The 19,693-nt window shown below is 40.9% G+C and overlaps 1 protein-coding gene across 1 annotated transcript in view; it reads right to left on the reverse strand.

The window, feature by feature from the left end:
* The window catches only part of LOC122564209 (uncharacterized), a 49,019-nt gene that overhangs the window by 13,261 nt on the left and 16,065 nt on the right, over positions 1-19,693 (reverse strand). Inside the window, exons 6-8 of the mRNA XM_087977218.1 lie at positions 13,911-14,000; positions 6,190-6,323; positions 4,749-4,945 (exon numbers count right to left, since the gene is read on the reverse strand). Coding sequence (XP_087833344.1) covers positions 4,749-4,945; positions 6,190-6,323; positions 13,911-14,000 — 421 coding nt within the window. The remainder of the gene's footprint in view (positions 1-4,748; positions 4,946-6,189; positions 6,324-13,910; positions 14,001-19,693) is intronic.

Here is a 19,693-nt window from a genome sequence, read left to right on the forward strand (position 1 = left end):
CTTTATACCATTGGCGAGAACTGCCAGAGGATTACTGTAAAGGACCCTTAACCCATCTAATAAACACTCCACCCAGGCCAAACCACTCCAGGGTATAAAAAAGATACAGCTATTCCACTCGATCAAATGCCTTCTCTGCTTCCAAAGAGACCACCAAACCTTGAACCGATCGCTGCTGGCACACTTGAATCATGTTAAGCAACCTTGTAACATTATTAGAGGATCTGCTACCCTTTATAAAGCCCATCTGATCTTTAACAACAGTCGGCAACACCCCTTCCAATCTCAATGCCAAAGTCGAAGACAAAATTTTAAAATCAGAATTTAAGAGCAAGATAGGTCTATAACAAGCATAGTCCTCCGGGGACTTCCCTTTCTTGAGGATAAGAGAGATATTAGCCTCTCTCAAGAATGGTGGGAGGTAATCACAACTATATGAATAGTTATACATTTCTAGCATCGGCCCTGACAGTATGTTTATAAATTCTTTATAAACCTCACTGGGAAGACCATCAGGGCTGGGCACATTTCCACTTTGGAGTTGCCTCACCACCTCCTGTATCTCTTGTGCTGTTAATGGAGCACCCCAGGAAGATCCAAGTTCCTAAAAAAGGACTCCATTTTAACCCATCTATCCTCACAACATTCAGACTGGTACAGTTCAGAATAGAACCTCCCAAACGCCACATTGATCTTTTTATCATTACAAGTAAGAGTCCTATTCCCTTCCCTCTTAGAAGCAATAGATTGGGAGGCATTCTTCTTCCTAACCAGATATGCTAAATATTTACCCGGCCTATCACCATGCTCAAACAACCTTTGCTTCACAAAGGAAAGTTCCTTCCTGGCTGTATATAATATCATGGAGTTTAAGGCAGATCAAAGGGCTGTGATCTGCTGCAGCTTAGTCACTGATGATGTACTGTAATATGCCATCTCAGCTGCCTTCAGTCGTGCTCGAGCTGACGCTGCTGCTCTCCCTTCTGTCGCTTCTGACTGGCCGGTATGAGATAATTATCCCTCTAGCATAGGCCTTAGCAGCCTCCCAAAAAATGGACAGATTACTGGCTGGACCGAAGTTAGTGGCCAAAAATGATTCAAATTCCCTTGAAAAGTACACTTTTGCTGCCCTTGAGGATGAAAGGATCCATTCACCAGTACCATGAGCTCATTGCATTACCCTTAATCTCGACCACTCTGATGCTGCATGACCAGAGGTGGCAATATTCCCAACTGAACAAGATACCACTGAATCTAGAAGAAAGAGGGTTAGGAAAAAAAATCAACTCTTGTATGGCACTTATAAGAATTGGAAAAGAACATAAAGTCCCTGCCCGCAGGATGGAGACGTCTCCAAATGCCTACCAACCCCAGTTCCACACATAGATCACCCAAATGTTTAGATTGTGGAGAAAGCTTTGGGGGAGTGTTTGGGCATTCGTTCCAGCACAGGAAAGCAATTAAAGTCCCCCCCAATAATAATATGCTGCAACACAAAGACCATCAGCTTAGACAGTGCATCAGTCAAAAACTTATGGGATAGGGCCAAAGGACAATAGACATTCAAAATACCAAATTCCTTGCCATATATTAGGGCCTGAAGGATAACAAACCGACCATATTCATCCTGAACACAATCTATTAAATTAAATGGAAGATTCCTCTGGACAAGTAAGGCCGGCCTCCTGCTCTTAGTGTTAAAGGACAAGAAAAACACCCTATCAAACTCGCCATGTGTAACTTCAAGTGGTCCTTGTCATTAAGGTGAGTCTCCTGCAACAGGGCCTCTCCTTTTTGAGACTCGTCAGCACCTTTTTCCTTTTAATTGGCAAAATGGATGCCTCTAATATTCCAGGTGCTCCATTTAAGAACACTGCTAGCCATGATCATTTACAAGTTGAAACTTTATTGCTGGAACAGCACAGCAGGTCAGGCAGCATCCAGGGAACAGGAGATTCGACGTTTCGGGCACAGGCCCTTCTTCAGGAAAGAAGGGCACAGGCCCTTCTTCACAGGCCCTTCTCCTGTTCCCTGGATGCTGCCTGACCTGCTGTGCTGTTCCAGCAATAAAGTTTCAACTTTGATCTCCAGCATCTGCAGACCTCACTTTCTCCTCGATGATCATTTACAACTACCTTTGACCTACCAAAAGGAAGGATTTGACGTACAGTATGCTGAACATATGCAAAAAAGACTCGTGGAGTCAATCTACGAAAAACCAAAAAACTAAACTAACTACAAAACACAAAAGGCACTTAATGGGGACTCTACCCCTGCCCATAGAGGGTGCTCACAACTCCCACACACATCCCCATTCCCCTTTCCAGCTCGAGCCGCACCCCCAGACCCAAACAATCAAAGGAAACAAACAAAATAATGAGCACTCAACCCACCCCCAACTATGTATCAACACCAATCCTAATCGGAGAAAAGAAAGCACACCAACAGCAGCTTCTTTAAGAAAAGGGTAATAGTACAAGAAACACTGCAAGAGAGAAAAAACAAAGATTATTGTCCATGTGTCTATAAATCCAACCAAATTATTTTAAAGCGTCCAAGAAATTTTTCACTTGTTCTGAGGAGTCAACGACTTCGCCGTCTCCTTGTGAATACTACGAAGCAACACTGGGTATCTCATCGAATATTGAATATCAAGGTCCCTTAATTTTCTCTTGAGCTCAAGCAATTTCCTTTTACGGATCACAGCTGCAGAGAAGTCCTGTAAAAACACTATTTTAGTTTCCTGATAAGTCAGGGCCTGTGGATCTTTCCCCTGGAAGATTCCAGCACTCTCTGCTTGTCCCTGTAGCTTTGAAATCGTACCAGAACCTGGCAGGGTACTGATCCAAACTGGATCTGCGCACTGGAACCTGGTGAGCTCGATCAATCTTCACCTGGTCTGCCTCAGCATCCCAGCCAAGAAACTGTGATAGCCAGTCTTCAAAAAAGCTTGCCAGCTGCCCATCTTCCACTCTCTCCGGCAGCCCAACCACCCAGATATTGTTCCTCCTCCCTTGATTTTCTAGATCATCAAACTGTTCAGTCAAAGCCTGGACCTGTTTTCAAGGGCCTGGATCCTGGATCCGCTGAGGACTTGACCTCAGTCTCTGACGCCACAGTCCACGATTCAACCTCTTCAACTCTCTTCCCAAGCCCTTCCAACTCCTTCTCATACTTTTGTAGCATGACCAAAATCAGCTCCAGCTGAGTATGATTGATTGTCTTCCATCAACTCCTTGATCATCCCTTGGATCACCACAAGTTCTTCAGTGACATTCTGCTGTGCAAGTAACTCTTTCTTGGCTGCTGAGGGAACTGCAGCTGCATCTGCATGTGTTGGAGCTTGGCTATATGCTTTCCTTTCGTCATCCTCGCTCACTCAAAAAGAATTTATGGTAGAACCTCAACTATCCGAACATCAACCATCCAAATCCTGGACCATCCGAACAAGATCTCAAGGCCTCCCCAAAACATCACCAGGCAACCCAGCATTCAGTTATCAGTTAAATGGCATTATGGGGTGCATTACCAGATAACCGAGAGATGTTCAATAACCAGCACTCTATTTCCAATAGATCAGCTGTTGGCTAAGTGGCATTATGGTGTGCATTGCCAGATAATCGAGAAATTCTCGGACAACTGGCACTCACAGATTACCGTTTAGTTCCGGTCACCTGTATGATCAATCATCCAAACAAAATACTCCCCACCGGTCTCGCTCGGACAATTGAGGCTCCACTGCAAATGGATTTAAATGGTTTCACAACCATTTAACATCAATTTTCTCCAAAAAAAGGTAAGGTGAGGGGGTAAAATTATCATTACTGCTGGGCTGTGGTGCAGAGCTCAGCAAGGCAGATCTGCTCAGATTGCCACCACCTTGGATTCCACCCCCCCCCCATCACTCTTAACACTTCCTCGCACACACATCTCCCCTCCATGGCACCTTTGATTACAATCACAGTAGGTGTGACACTTGCACTTTTAGCTACTTCCTCTTCACTGCCCAAGGTTTCAAAGACATCTTCCAGATAAAGTTTACTTCTAGTTTATTTGTATTCATTTCTCAAATGTGGTCTCCTGTATACTGGTGAGACAAAATGCATACTGTATGATAATTCTGTAGAATATCTCCACTCTGTAAGAATGACTCCAACCTCCTATAGCTTGACATTTCAGTACACTATCTTGTTCCCATGCTAACATTTCTATCATAGGTCTGCTGCAGTGTTCCAATGAGACTCAATGCAAGCAGAAATCTCATTTTCTGGTCAGGTAATTTACAATCTTTAGGGTTCAACATTGAGCTTGGTAAATTTAGAATATTAACACCACCCTTCATTTTGATTACATCCCTTGTAGGTTGTTTTATAACATAGCATTTAATTTAATATGTAAAAGAATAATATGCAACCTTAGTCTGGATATATATATGTCATAAAGTATAAAGATATTCAAGCAATGTGTTGCCACAGCACACAGCTAAATGAGGTGGAAAGACAGTGGCTTAATACCAACTCCATTGAGTTACCCATCTCACAAAAGCAGAGGAAAAAACCGAATACTTTCCAAAGGTGAAGAGGGGGCTATGTAGGAGGAAACACAGGAGCTTCTGCTCTAAAAGTCTGCAAGCAGCTTATCTAAGTGTACGGAAAGGGAGAATAGGAGAGGGGAGAGCTGGTTTAATCTGTAAAGGAAGAGAAAAGAAAGGAAATATAGATATTGATGAAAGAAACAAATATACTCACAGATCCAACTGCTTTTCTTGTTGTGGGCTGAGTTTCAGGCACAGTGGTTGGGGATTGTATTTTGTCAGTCTCATCGCAAGCTGTAGCAAATGTCCCAGGGGATATTGCACTTGACTCTGGACTGGGCCATAGAGAAGTCTCTAAAATCTTATTAAGTACTGGCATTGGTTCATATTCAGTAGGATGCTGCGAATGACCTGCGAAAACATTCTTTTCTTGATTAGATTTTATACATTTAAAACAAGTACTTAAATAATTTTACCTAACCATCCCTAAAACACTTGTAGGAATCACTTAAAGATCTGATAAAACATTTAAAAGAATAAAATGTTTGCACTTTTCATGAACTCAGGCTTTTAACATATAGCAATCAAATACTTTTAAAGCGTAGTTACTGTTGCATTGTAGGAAATGCAACACTTGATTTACACACAGCAAGGTTCCACAAACATCAGCGAGATAATTGAGCAGTTCATTGATTTTAGTATGTTGATTGAAGAACAAACGTCAACAGGGACAACTATGCTATTATTCCAGTAATGCTTAAGTGACAATACTTTTCCTATACTGAGTATGAAATATACGTTATGACAAACATATACTTCATGCCATCAATGCACTTGATCATTTTCGTATTGAGTACTTTCTTCAGCATAATATACAGCTATTGTTTCTTAATGGACCCATTAACTATACAGAGAAGGGTCCTTATACTTCTTCCTGATCCATTTGGTGCCACATGCATGTATACTAGCATCCTTTTACCAGAGGGATATTTTACAAAGTTATGGAATGCGTAAATGATGAATCTGGCAGCACCACATCTATACTGTAATCAAAAATAAACTTCCATCGTTTTAATAATATCTTTTTCTTTATATCACACAGCAATGTGGTTCAATTCCATTAGCCACATCCCAGCCACGCAAAGTGGGTAGGCAGACATATTGATATTGATTCCTGCTATCCTCAGACCCATAGACGTCCACAGTGTGGAAAAGGCCCTTCAGTCCATCAAGTCTGCAATGGTCAAAAACAAGGAGTTAACTATTTTCATCCCATTTTCTAGCACTTGGCGCATAGCTTTCTATGCTTTGGCATCACAAGTGTACATCTAAAACACTTCTTAAATGCTACGAGGGTTTCTGTCTCTAATGCCCTTAAGGCAGTGAGTTCCAGATTCCTCACATCCCTCCTAAGTCTCCTGCCCTTCACCTTAAATGTATTGCCCCTGGTTACTGATTCCCCCCACAAAGGGGAAAAGTTTCTTGCTGTCTATGTCCCTCATAATTTTATACATTTCAATCATGTCTCTCCTCAATTTCCTCTCTGCACAGTGTATAATATATGAACATACTGGGGTCCCCTGAGGCAAATTTTCTATAAATTTAAATAGATAGTCATTTATTTCTTTTTATAACTCCTTGCACCTGCCACATACCTGTACTGTTTGAATATGGTGTACTGTTACTGAAAGGAGCACTTGTCGATAATGGCGTTTTGGATAGCAGCAGATGGTTGGTGAACTGTTCATCGCTTGGAATACAGGAAAGGTCCTGGATATCAGAAAATGATCTAGGGTAAGGGGAAGGGAAGGAAACATGTAAAAGAGGAACATTTAAAGTGTACAGAAGTAGTCATGAACAAATGAACACTTTAACGACTTACAATTGATTAGAGGAGGTATTTGTGGGTTTTGCACAGTTAAAACAGATAAATTCCTAGCCCAGATGAAATGCATCCTAAGCTGGTTTGGGAAGCAAGGGATAAGACTGCAGAGGCTCTGATATCAATTTCAGAGGCCAGGAAACTGAGGGCATATCCAATATGGTACCATTATTCAAGAATGGTGGTAGAATTTAAACCAGGGAACCCTCGACCATTGAGTGTAACAATAGTGGTAAGAAACTTGTGGAAAAAATTCTGAGGAACAAAATTAATCAACACTTGGAGAGGCAAGGATCAATCAAGAATAGTCAGCATTGTTTTCTCAGGGGAATGTATGTCTAAAACGTTTAAGTGTTTTTTTGATGAGGTGACTAGAGTACATGAGGGCAGAGGTGTTAATGTAGTCTGCATGGACTTCATTAAGGCTTCTGACAAGACATTGCACGGGAGACTGGTCAGAAAGGCAAGATCCCATAGGGTCCAGGGCAATTTGGCAAATTAGATCCAAAATTGGGTTCATGACAGGCGGCAGAGGGTGATGATTGATGGTCTGTTTTTGCGAATGGATGCCTGTGTCGAGGGGTTCCAAAGGGTTCTGTGCAGGACTTTTTTTTTGCAGTATTCATTGATGATCTGGATATAAATGTAGGAGGTTTGATCAGTTAAATCTACAGATGACATGAACATTGGCAATATGGTAAATAGCGATAAAAGCCTTAGACTACAGGATGATACAGATGGGCTTGTCATAGAGTCATAGAGATGTACAGCATGGAAACAGACCCTTCGGTCCAACTTGTCCATGCCATTCAGATATCCCAACCTAATCTTTTCCCATTTGCCACCACTTGGCCCACACCACTTTGTCAGCCTCCACCACTTCCTCTGGCAGCTCATTTCATACGCACAACACCCACTGCATGAAAAAGTTCCCCTTAAGGTCGCTTTTAAACTTTTCCTCGCTCACCCTAAACCTATGCCCTCTATTTCTGAACTCCCCCGCTCCAGGGAAAAGGCTTTGTCTATTTATCCTATCCATGCCCCTCATAATTTTATAAACTTCTAAGAGATAACATCTCAACCTCCCAACGCTCCAGGGAAAACAGCCCCAGCCTATTTAACCTCTCCCTATAGCTCAAATCCTCCAACCCTGGGAACATCCTTGTAAATCTTTTTCAAAATCCTTCCATTAGGAAGGAGACTAGAATTGCACACAATATTCCAAAAGTGGTCTAACCAACATCCTGTACAGCTGCAACATGACCTCCAAAATCCTATACTCAATGCTCTGACCAATAAAGGAAAGCATACTAAACGTCTTCTTCATTATCCTATCTACCTGCGACTCTACTTTCAAGGAACCTGTCTCTTTGTTGAGCAACACTCCCTGGGACCTTACCATTAAGTGTATAAAACCTGCTAAGATTAGCTTTCCCAAAATGCAGCACCTCGCATTTATCTAAATTAAACTCCGTCTGCCATTCCGCAGCCCATTCAGATGGACAGAAGTGGCAAATAGAATGTAATCCAGAAAAGTGTGAGGAGATGTATATTAAGAGGATTAACAAGGCAATGAATGGCAAGATCCTAGGAAGTAAAGAGGATCAGAGGGACCTTGGTATGCAGATCTATGAAGGCAACAGGACAAATAGATAAGGAAGTTAAGAGGGTATATTGAATACTTGTCTTTCTTAGTCAAGGCATTGGAATATAACAGCATGGAGATTATAATGAAACTGAAGATGTTAAGCCGCAGCTGGAGTTTGCAGTTCTGGCAGCCACACTATGGGAAAGATATGCTTGCCCAAGTGATGGTGCAGAGGAGATTCACTGGGATGATGCATTTCAGCTATGAAGGGAGGTTAGATAGGTTGGGTCTATTTTCCCTAGACCAAAGAAGGCTGAGGGGGAACATGATTGAGTATATGAAATTATGAGGGCATTGACATGGTAGAAACATTACCTCTTAGTACAGAGGTCAATAAACAGGGGAATAGATTTAGGATAAGACTTAGGAGATTTAGAGGGATTTAAGATGGAACTTTTTCACCCAGAGAATGGTAGGTATCTGGAACTCACTGCCTAAAAGGGCAAGAACCAAACCAACATTTAAGAAGCACTTAAATGAACACCTGAAATACTATTGCTGGAAAATGGGATTAGAGTAGGTAGATGCTTGGTAACCACTGTGGACATTATGGGCTAATCAACCTCATTTCATGCTGTAAAATTCCAAGGCATTCAGCATCAGGAGATTACAATAAAAAGTGTTGACATTTTCACTGACACTTCACTGGTGAGTTTATGTACCGTGAGGCAAGTTTCCTATTTCAGTGAGTAGTGGAAGCAGTAAATGTAGGTTGGATGATTGTGGCATACACAACTGGAGCTTTTCATAACTGATATTTCTTTAATTATTGTCAGTCATGTAGTTCAATGGCACTCTTGTTTCTGGTTCACACTTCTAAGATCTGAGCACATAATCTCTGTAGAATTGCTGCCTTTCAGGTGAAATGTTAAACCACAGCTGACCCCTTAAGCAAACGTAAAAGTTCCACAGTACTTTATGAAGATAAGCAAGTAGACTCAAAGTCCTTGCTGACTTTTTTCCCACAATTAATATGAGTATGAGAAATTACCTGGTAATTTATCTCATTGCTGTTTGTAACCTTCTCCAGCTTCAAAACCCAATGTAATAAATAAGGTCATCTTAGCCTCACCTCGCCTCTTCAGTATTCCAGAATATAATTGCTGCACCACTGAAAGCTGAACCTTTAGCTATCTAGGCCCTAATCTTTGGAATTCACTGTCTCTACTTTACTTTCCACCCTCAAAATGATTCTTGAACTCTACATTTTTACAAGGTTTTTAGTCATCTGTCTCAATACCCTGCTTATGTGAATTGGCGTTATACTTTTCCTTCTTTAGGGTTATCATCCAGATAGAAGATGTGCAGGTGAGAAGCACCACAGGGTTAGTTTTTGCCGAAAGGTCACTCATTCCTGGCAAAATGCAAGGTATGAGCAGGATACAGCTGAAATGAATGGACAGCATGAGCCTAGAAGAGTAGGGCAGCCCTGGGATCTTCTGCTTTTAACATGGCTGTGAGAGGGGCTGAACCATCACTCAAGATTCACGGCTACAAGAATGTTGATCACTGCTGTGGGTATTACCAGATTTTAAAATGTCAATTAGGACACAGAGAAAAGCCTTGATAAGGAGGGGCTCTGTAGCAAAAGAGAGTGACCAATGGTAAGAGTATGAGGAGGGATAGCTGAATGTGGTAGGTCATGTGATGATATCTCCCTGAATATGTCCATCCATATTGGTAACTTCTTATAAACTAAGAATCACCTCGGGATGTTTTGCCTTGCGGTCTAAAAATTACGTACTGAATTTCCAACACTACAATAATTACAACTTCATAAGTATTTTGTTGGCTGTGACATCTGACATCATTAGGAAACAACATGGATACTTGAGCCCCACTACTCACTGGGTTATAACACAAAGTTCACCTGCCAGATGGACACAGGTTAACTGAAAACATTGACCACTTGACAAGAAACTACTACTTATTATAAATAAATCAATTCTCACCACAGGAATACTCCTTGACACATTTGTAGACAGACACAGACAAAGAAAGAAAGAAACAAACAGAAATATCACAGGTGAAGGCGAGAATATTGGGGAAACATAGTTCAATAGCACTAGTCCACAGGATTTGATGAGATGTCCCTTTTGATTCGTCCAGGTTCTTCTAATCACTGACATCCTTATTCCTACATCCTTTCAGTTCTTTGCTGGAGACATAGTGAGTTGACTCATTAATTGTTCAGTTTCTCAGTCACTAGTTAGAGTCAAGAGCTTGTAGCAAATATGGGAGAGAATAGCTAGCTATCTTTCAGTTTTTGGTTACTTCACTGCAGAGAGAGGAAAAGAGAGAAGCTGTCTGTTGCAGTCTGGTCTCATATTATTTACACACAAGCTGTGCACCTGTCCAGCCGTCAACATTTTGTTGTCTTGCTGATGGCTCCTGGCCCACAGAACTGGTCCTAATTGAAAAAACAATCTACATTCTCACCGCAATCCAGAAAAGTACAAAGGTGTGGATTCTACACCAGATAAATCAAGTTGCTTCTTTCAGCAAGGATTGATTGATTGAAAGTTGCACCTTTCTCTGTAATCTGTCCTCACATCATTATGTTGCTGAGGAATTATCAAGCACCCCTTTGCAGTAATCTGTTTTATTTAATACAGTCTTACACTACACTACTGAAACACATTCTAAAAGGTACATTATCACAGACAGCAGGGGTTTACTGTAATTATATACGTGATCATTCTTATTTTGTGTCAATAGTAACAAAGATGCTCCTGCTGTGCTAACATAAAACTTGCCAATGAAACAATCATTTACATTCTACATGGCTATCCATTACCATGGAGCCTCTAATTACCCTTGTAGTTCAGATAGTTTCTGACCAACTGATAAGATGACACAAAACAGCTAAGGACACAGTTCCAAATTGAGCTAGAGATTTCTAGAATGAAAAGCAATTACAATTCTCCTAAGCACATGAGGTGGTCCTTTGGAACCTTCCAAAGCATACTTGACTTCAGAAAATAGAAACCAGTGACAGACACAGTTCGCAATAAGACTAACAGGTTTTGTACTGATTAAACAGCAGCTTTTATTTCAACAGAACAAACAATAGACAAAGGTAAGTGCCATAGCTTATTGACCATCATATGAATTAGCTGCCACGACCTAATCATAAGCATGAGTCAGTAAGATGGAATGCTGAATGTTGAAAACAGATTCCTTCACTTTTGTCAGATATTTGGTGAACAGTGGTACATTACGAGCTTTACAACACCTCGGACGTACTTTCAACTCAATGATTATGCCACAATGTTCAGCACCATTCATGACTCCTCAGGTACTGAAGCAGTCTGTTCACAAATGCAAGAAGATCTGGACAATATCCAGGTTTGGGCTGACAAGTGGCAAATAACATTCGTGCCACACACATACCAGGCTATGACCATCTCCAATACGAGACAATTTAACCACTGCCCCATGATATTCCATGCTGTTACCGTCATTGAATTCCCAACTATCAATATCCTGGGGGTTACCACTGACCGGAAACTCAACTGAACTCATCACGTAAACACAATGGCTACAAGAGCATGTCAGAGGATCCTGCAACAAGTAACTCACCTCCTGACTCCCCAAGCCTGTCCATCATCTACAAAGCACAAGTCAGGATGGAATACTCTCCATTTGCCTGGATGGGTGCAGCTCCACCAACACTGAAGAAGCTTGACACCATCCAGGATAAAGCAACCTGCTTGATTGGCACCACGTCCATTTGCATCCACTTTCTCCATAACCGATGCTCAGTTGCTGCAGTGTGTACTATCTATAATTGCGCTGCAGAAATTCACTAAAGATCCTTTGACAGCTCCTTCCAAACCTACAAACATGTTCATCCAGGAGGATAAGGACAGCAGACAGATGAAACATCACCACCTGCCAGTTCCCATCCAAGCCAATCACCATTCTGACCTGCAAATATATTGCCATTCTTTCACTGTTGCTGGGTCAAAATTGTGGTATTTGCCCCCTAATGGCATTGTGGGTCAACCTACATCATGTGGACTGCAGTGGTTCAAAAAGACAACTGACCATAATCTTCTCAAGGGCAACTAGGGACCGGCAATAAATGCTGGCCAGCCAGCAATACCTACATCTCATGAGTGAATTTAAAAAAAAAAGAAGTGACCATGTTACACAGTGTGTTGAACATACATAAACATTTATATAGCAAGCAATCAATGTTTTACCATCGGGAAGAAAATGCCAGTGATAAATCGAAGACATTATAGGGAGAAGCTGAATAGGCTGGAGCTGTTTTCCCTGGAGCATTGGAGGCTGAGGGGTGACCTTATAGAGGTTTATAAAATCATGAGGTGCATGGATAGGATAAATAGTCAAGGTCTTTTCCCTGGGGTGGGGGGAGTCCAGAGCTAGAGGGCATAAATTTAAGGTGAGAGGGGAAAGACTTAAAAAGGACCTTAGAGGCAATCTTTTCACGCAAAAGGTAGTGTGTGTATGGAATGAGCTGCCAGAGGAAGTGGTGGATGCTGGCACAATTACAACACTTAAAAGGCATCTGGATGGGTATATGAATAGAAAGGATTTAGAGAGATATGGGTCAAGTGCTGGCAAGGTGGGACTATATTAATTTAGGAAATCTGGTCAGCATGGACAAGTTGGACCCGAGGGTCTGTTCCCGTGTGTATATCTCTATGATGCAAACTTTGTTCATTTAAGTGAAAGGATATGGATGCAGACAACCATTACAAGAATCAAAGGATTTGCGAATAAGGTGGAAAAATGGAGTCAAGGTAGAAGATCATTCATGATCTTACTTAATGAGTCTCCTTTAGTTCATTACATTTTCAATATTTGTATTAGCAGTTAATAGTGTTATAAGACAGAGAGCCGAAGCAAATCAACCTCTCTACCTCTGTATTGCAACACAACAAAGTTAAAATGTTCAATGATTTTCAAAACTGACTTCAATGGTTCCTAACCAGACTATATTAATAACCAGTATCAGATTTTGTGAATAACCAATACCAGATTTCTACTATAAACAAAAGAATTAACTATCTATTAATAATACAGTAGCGATAGCAGAGCAAAGTTAAACTACAAGGTAAACCAATTAATGTAAATGACTTCAACCCTTTTTTTTTATCAATTCTAGCTCCCACTTCCACACAAAGATACACAGATGCAGTTAAGGGATAAATCAAAAGGGAAAAATAAATGAGATTAAACTGGCCAACTTACTTAAGCGACCATATCTCTGTTCTGTAGGTTTCAGAAGCATGATCCTTCTGACCCAAACACAGTTCAAAAACCAGTTCAAACTCTGGCCTCTCACTGCCAGGCTTACTATCCCACCATGAGGCACCAGTTAACATGCAACATCTGCCAGCTGCTTTTTTGCACAAGGCCTCTCCAGAGTGTATTAAAGTTGAAGCACTTTTTAACAAGAATCAATCTACAATTAACTTGCTGGCCTGGCCTCAAAAACAAAAACAAGCTGCTGCTCACAGTCCAAAGCTCTCAGTTCAAAGCTCCAAAACAAAAATTATAAAGAGAACAAAATAAAACAATTAAAAATCTGCAAGCATTCTAATAATAGGAATATTATTTCACTAACAAATTTATTCTAATATGAGGCATGTCTAACAATTATTTACAAAAGAATCAGTTACATCAGACAAACTATAATGATGTGAAGATTCCAGATGCTCTCAAGGAAGCCAGCATTTCATTGGTGGGAGGGTATGAAATTAGATGGGAGCCATTCTGCTAACTCAGCTATACAGCTAGTAGATAGCTGGATTAATCCTTCACATTGGCATTTAATTTGATAAACTACACTCTAGGGATCTATATCTGCTTACATCTCATTTTTATGCAGTGGTCCTTCTGATGTTCCTGGCTGATTCAGGTGAAAGTCTGTGACTTTTCCAATTTCTGCTGTCTGATCAACACTGCAAAGAAAAGTTTAAGAAATTAATGTCATTCTCATGGATGAAATCAAAGAGTGTGTTTTTTAAAATATGCTTTATTCATAAAAGTTGTACAGATAAACTGTATGGAAGTTAAACTTTAACATTCCTGAAAGTGCAAAACCAATCTCTTTTTTTTCCTTAGTATGTGGCACTCTGAATCAATAACCTTACAGATTACACTTACAGACTTAATTTTACGTCAAACATATAGCCTGAGAAGTTTTGTATGGTTTCTAGCCCTCAGTGTACTTTGACGGCACCATCATAGATGGCCTTTGTGGTACATGCACCAGCTTTAGTGCTTTCCTCAGCACATGATCCAGGACCTTGCAACGTGTCTGCCTGCAAACACCTCTCTGTACCGGAAAATCCGCAAGTTTAGAGCAGATCAAAGAACATCTTTCACCTTCTTGGTCACAACCACTCCCCTGCTAAGTAAGTGATCAAAGAATTAACCTTCCAATCTAGTCCTTTTCACTTACACTCACCAAGAACAAACTGGAAACCTGCACAAAACTTTGGTTAGGCCACAACAGGAGCATTGTGTGCAGTTCTGGTTGCCAAACTACAGGAAGGATGTGATTGTGCAAGAGGGTGTGCGAAGGATATTCACCATGATGTTGTGGGCTGGAGCATTTTAGGTATGAAAAGAGGCTGAATAGGGTCAGGATGTTTCCTTTGGAGCAGAGAAGACTGAAGGGAGATCTGATTGAGATATATAAGATTATGATGGGCATGGATAGGTGGATCAGAAGCAGCTTTCCTCTAAGTTGAAGGGTCAATAATGAGGGGGCATCACTTTAAAGTGAAGGGCAGGAGATTTGGAGAGGATTTGAGGAAAAGGTTTTCACCCAGAGATTCTGGAATGCACTGTCTTGGAGGGGGGAATGGTTTCATAGAGATAGGAAACCTCACGATCTTTAGAAAAATACGTGGATGAGTACTTGAAATATCATAACATGTAAGGCTATGGGCCAAGTGCTGAAAAGTGGAATTAGTGTAGATGAGGCAGTGCAGACTCAATGTGCCGAAGGGTCTCTACTGTGCGGTCTAACTCTATGATTTTAGGCCATTCTAAATGATTATAAATTTGGTGAATTTAAGAAGAGATGGAGGAGGTGAGAAGACTTCCCCAATTTGTGTTCTATTGAAATAATTGTGGGTCTTGAATGCAGTTACATTTCAGCAAGCGAGGGTATGAGATAAACAACGATCTTGCTACAACACAGGATTTGTTTCTCTCATTTTTCAGCAAGATTTTCAATGCTACTTTTTAAAATTCATTCATGAATGTAGGTGTCACTGACTAGGATGGAATCCGTTGCCCATTCCTAATAGCTCTTGGAGGTGCTGATGGTCTGCCTTCTTGAATTGCTATAATCTTTATGTTGTAGGTACACTCAAAGTGATGTTAGGGATGAGTATCCAAGATTCTGACCCAACAACAACAAAGGAATACTGTTATACTTCCAGGTCAATATGCTGTGTGGGAAATCTGCAGACAGTATCTACTTCCTGAATCTCTGGATAGCAGAAACTGCAGTTTAAAAAGTGCCATCTAAGGAGTTGCTGCTGTGAATGATGCTGAACATTGTGCAAACATCAATGATTATTCCAACATATTATTGAGGAAAAAATATTGAAGATAGTTGGGCCTAGGACATGACTCTTGGGAACCTCTGCAGTGCTATCCCATGGCTGAGATGATTTTACCTCCAAGAGCGACAAGTACCAACACTGTGCTAGGGGTATGACTGCAGCCAATGGAAAATTACTCCCAATTCTTCCTGACCCAGTTTTTCTTAGGCTCCTTAATGCCACTCTTGGTCAAATGTTATCCTGATATCAAGTACACTCACCCTCACTTCCTCTCAAGTTCTTAAAAAATTGTGTTGCCCACTGAGTCTGCACTGGCTCTCAGCACTATTTTGACTTTTGGTTACAGATTATACAGAACAACACAGTATTAGGTTCATTAATTAATATACTCTCCACTAAATTAATCATGAAACATGAATTCCCTAAAATGTAAATCTCCTGCCTTTTCCCCTAATCCGATACATTGTTTCTATTTAAATAATCAAGTGCCCTCCTGATTGCCTCAATTCAACCTGTCTCTACCAGGATTCCAAGCAGTTTACTCCAGGACCTAACCACTCACCTTGCATTTGCGTCTTTTGCAAAACACTTTAAAATTGTACTCTCTGATTCTCAATCCTACTCTCTGATTCTCAACCCTTTTATACGTGGGAACACTTTCTCTCTATCTGTCCAGACTTCTCATGATTTTGAAAATTTGCATCAGATTTTCCATCAGCCTTCTCTCCAAGGAAAACAGCTCAACTCCTCCTATTTATCCTCACAACTGAAGTTTCACATCCCTGGAACCATCCTCTTAAACCTCTTTTTCATTTTTCCAGTGCTGAAACATATTTCCTAAAGTGCAGTAACAAGATGAAGTCTTACTAGTGTCCTATTGCTACAACACAGATAAACCCCTCTGCTAATTTAAACCCGGCACAGAGAAGCTCACCTCGCATGGTAATCGGTTAAATTTCGAGAGACAAAGAATTATCTCAGAGGTCACGATTTAAAGTAAAAATTAACAATTTTATTCTTTAAGCCCAACAGAGAATATTAAAGCTAACAACTATTTACAACTACTTTCTCTTAAACTATCTTCTACCTCCCACTCTACAATACTGGTTCAATAAAATACCCTGACTAAGATTTACAAACAAAAAATCACGTTTCAAAGCCAGTCAGCTTTGTCGATTCTCCTTTGTAGCCTTTCCTCTGTAGATTTTTCTCTGGGTCAGCTTCAATGTTCTGCTGCACAAACTTCTTATAGACAGGTACCTTTCAGACTGCTCTGCAGCTAGCAGTCTATTTGTTAGTGTCCTTGACAGTTCTCTTTTTAACCGTTCAAGATGTTCAGTTTTATACCCCAAAACATTCAGCTAAATTCAAATTTGATTGAATTTAGGGGCATAATTTAAACTGATTGGCCAAACTTGAATTTTGTTTTTTGTTTCATGACATGTCAGCTGCAGCTATTTGTTTCGATCAATTGTTATAGTTTTACTTTGTTCAGGACTCTGTGCTTTGTCAGTCCTTGCTAGCTTTTCAACTCTCTTACAGGTACAGTACATACCAACACCTTCATAATATATTCAACATAAGCTCCCTGATCTACAATACTATTTCATTGAAATATTATGATTAATTGTTTTTTTTCACTACTTATTATTTTTCTTTATTGTTTTGATGAGAATTATGACTGCCAAATGCGTAGGCTCCTTGGGTGTCAGTAAGCAGACATACTATCTCTCCATTTTCTTTGTACCAAATGTATCACTCACACTTTTCCAAACTGAACTTCAATGACCTTCGCATATCTGCCCATTCCACAAAACCTCTACGTCCTTTTCGAATTCTGCACTGTCCTCTGCCCAATTTATAATTCTCTCAAGTTTGTGTCAACTGCAAATTCTGAAATTGAAATCGTTCCCTACATGCCAAGATTTAGATCATTCATACAGAATAGAATCATAGAATCCCTACAGTGTGGAAACAGGCCCTTCGGCCTGACAAGTCCACACCAACCCTTCAAAGAGTAACCCATCCAGACCCATTCCCCTACTATCCTACATTTACCCCTGATTAATGCACCTAACCTTGATATCCCTGAACAATATGGGTAATTTAGCATGGTCAATTCACCTAACCTGCACATTTTTGGATTGTGGAAAGAAACCAGAGCACCCAGAGGAAACCCAATCAGACATGGGGAGAATGTGCAAACTCCACACAGACAGTCACCCAAGGCTGGAATTGAACCCGGGTCCCTGGCGCTGTGAGGCAACAGTGCTAACTACTAAGCCACCCTAGCACCCTATAAAAAGCAATAGGGACTGCTGCAGGAACTACAGAAGCATAGAAAATAGGAGCACGGGTAGATCATTTAGCCTGATGAGCTTGAAGTAACTCCATATAGGCCAATATCCTGTCATTCTTTATTTACACATGAACAGTCCTTGACTCTAGTATTGCCTCATTCAGAGTCAGCTGTTAGAGTGGCAATATCTCTGACACTCCCCCTTTTATCTGTCAGCCAGTGCTCCCTGATTGGTCCAGATTAACAGCCCCAATCAGGGAACTCATATTCTCTGAGATCCAGCTGGCTGACCTTGTTACAACCACTATACAGCCTGTCCACATTCAATATGACCATGGCTGATTTTCCAACCCAGTACCCTGTTCCTGCTTTCTCCCTAATACCCTTTGATCCTTGTAGCCCCAAGTACTATATCTAGGTCCCTCTTGAAAACATTCAATGTTTTGGCCTCAACCTTTTCTATGGCAAAGAATTCCACAATTCCTCCTCATCTCACTCCTAAAGTCCTTTAGACTTACCCTGATTTTGAAGTGTTACTCCAAACCTTCCTCCAGCTCAAAAAATACCCATTAATCATTACTCTCAGCCAATTTGGATTCAGACCGTTACGGATTTTTTATTACATAAACTATAAAGTTGCTTGATATAAATTGAGTGAATCGAATTGGCTTTCTGGCATCCATGATGCTGGGAACCTCATGAGAAAGCTCATATGGATCATCAACTCAGTATCTCTGAAGATGCTTGCAAATGGTTCTGTTTGACTTTTACAGTTATGTGCTGGACTCCTCCATCACAGAGGATGATGGTAGTTGTGCAGCCTCCTCCACCAGTGAGTTGTTTAATTGCCCACCATCATTCTCAATTGTGGTAGGTAAGCTACTTGAGAAGACTCTAAGATATATATGCATTTGGAAAGACAGGGTTTAATTAGGAATAGTCAGCATGATTTTGTGCGTAGGAAATTATGCCTCACAAATTTGTCAAAGTTCTTTAATGCAGTAACCAGTAAAGTTGATGAGGGCAAGGCATTAGACGTAGTCTACAGTAAGGCCTTTGATAAGTTTCTGCATGGTAGGCTGGAAAGTTAGATTGCATGGAATCCAGGGGGAGCTGGCTAATTGGATACACAATTGGCTTCAAGGTAGGAAGCAGAGGGTAATATTAGAAGGATGTCAAGAGTGTGGTGCTGGAAAAGCACAGCAGGTCAGGCAGCCTCCGAGGAGCAGACGAATCAACATTGTGGGCATAAGCCCTTCATCAGAAGGCTCGACTCTGATCTCCAGCATCTGCAATCCTCACTTTCTCCTAATAGTGGAAGGATGGTTCTCACCTGGAGGCCTGTGACTAGTGGACTGCCTCAGGGATTGGTGCTGGGCCCATTACTGTTTTTTTTTTTATCTCTATCAAGGATCTGGATGAGAATGTACAGGCATGATTAGTAAGTTTGCAGATGACACTAAAATAGGTGGTATAATGAACAGTGAGGAAGGTTATCAGAAATTGCAGCAGGACCTTGATCAGCTGGGGAAGTGGGTCGAGAAATGACAAATTGAGTTTAATATAGGTAAGTGTGAGGTCTTGCATTTTGGGAAGTCAAATCAAGGCAGAAGTTTCATGGTGAAAGGTAGGGTCTTAAGGAGTATAGCGGAACAGAGGGACCTTGGAGTTTAGGTATATGGTTCCCTGAAAGTGGAGTCACAGGTAGACAGAGCAGTGAAGACGGCTTTTGGCACACTGGCCTTTATCAGTCAGGGCTTTGAGTATAGAAATT

This window comes from Chiloscyllium plagiosum, unplaced genomic scaffold (genome assembly GCF_037043375.1).
Source record: "Chiloscyllium plagiosum isolate Xiang-an unplaced genomic scaffold, Cpla_swu_hap1 HiC_scaffold_31, whole genome shotgun sequence".
Classification (NCBI taxonomy): Eukaryota; Metazoa; Chordata; class Chondrichthyes; order Orectolobiformes; family Hemiscylliidae; genus Chiloscyllium; species Chiloscyllium plagiosum.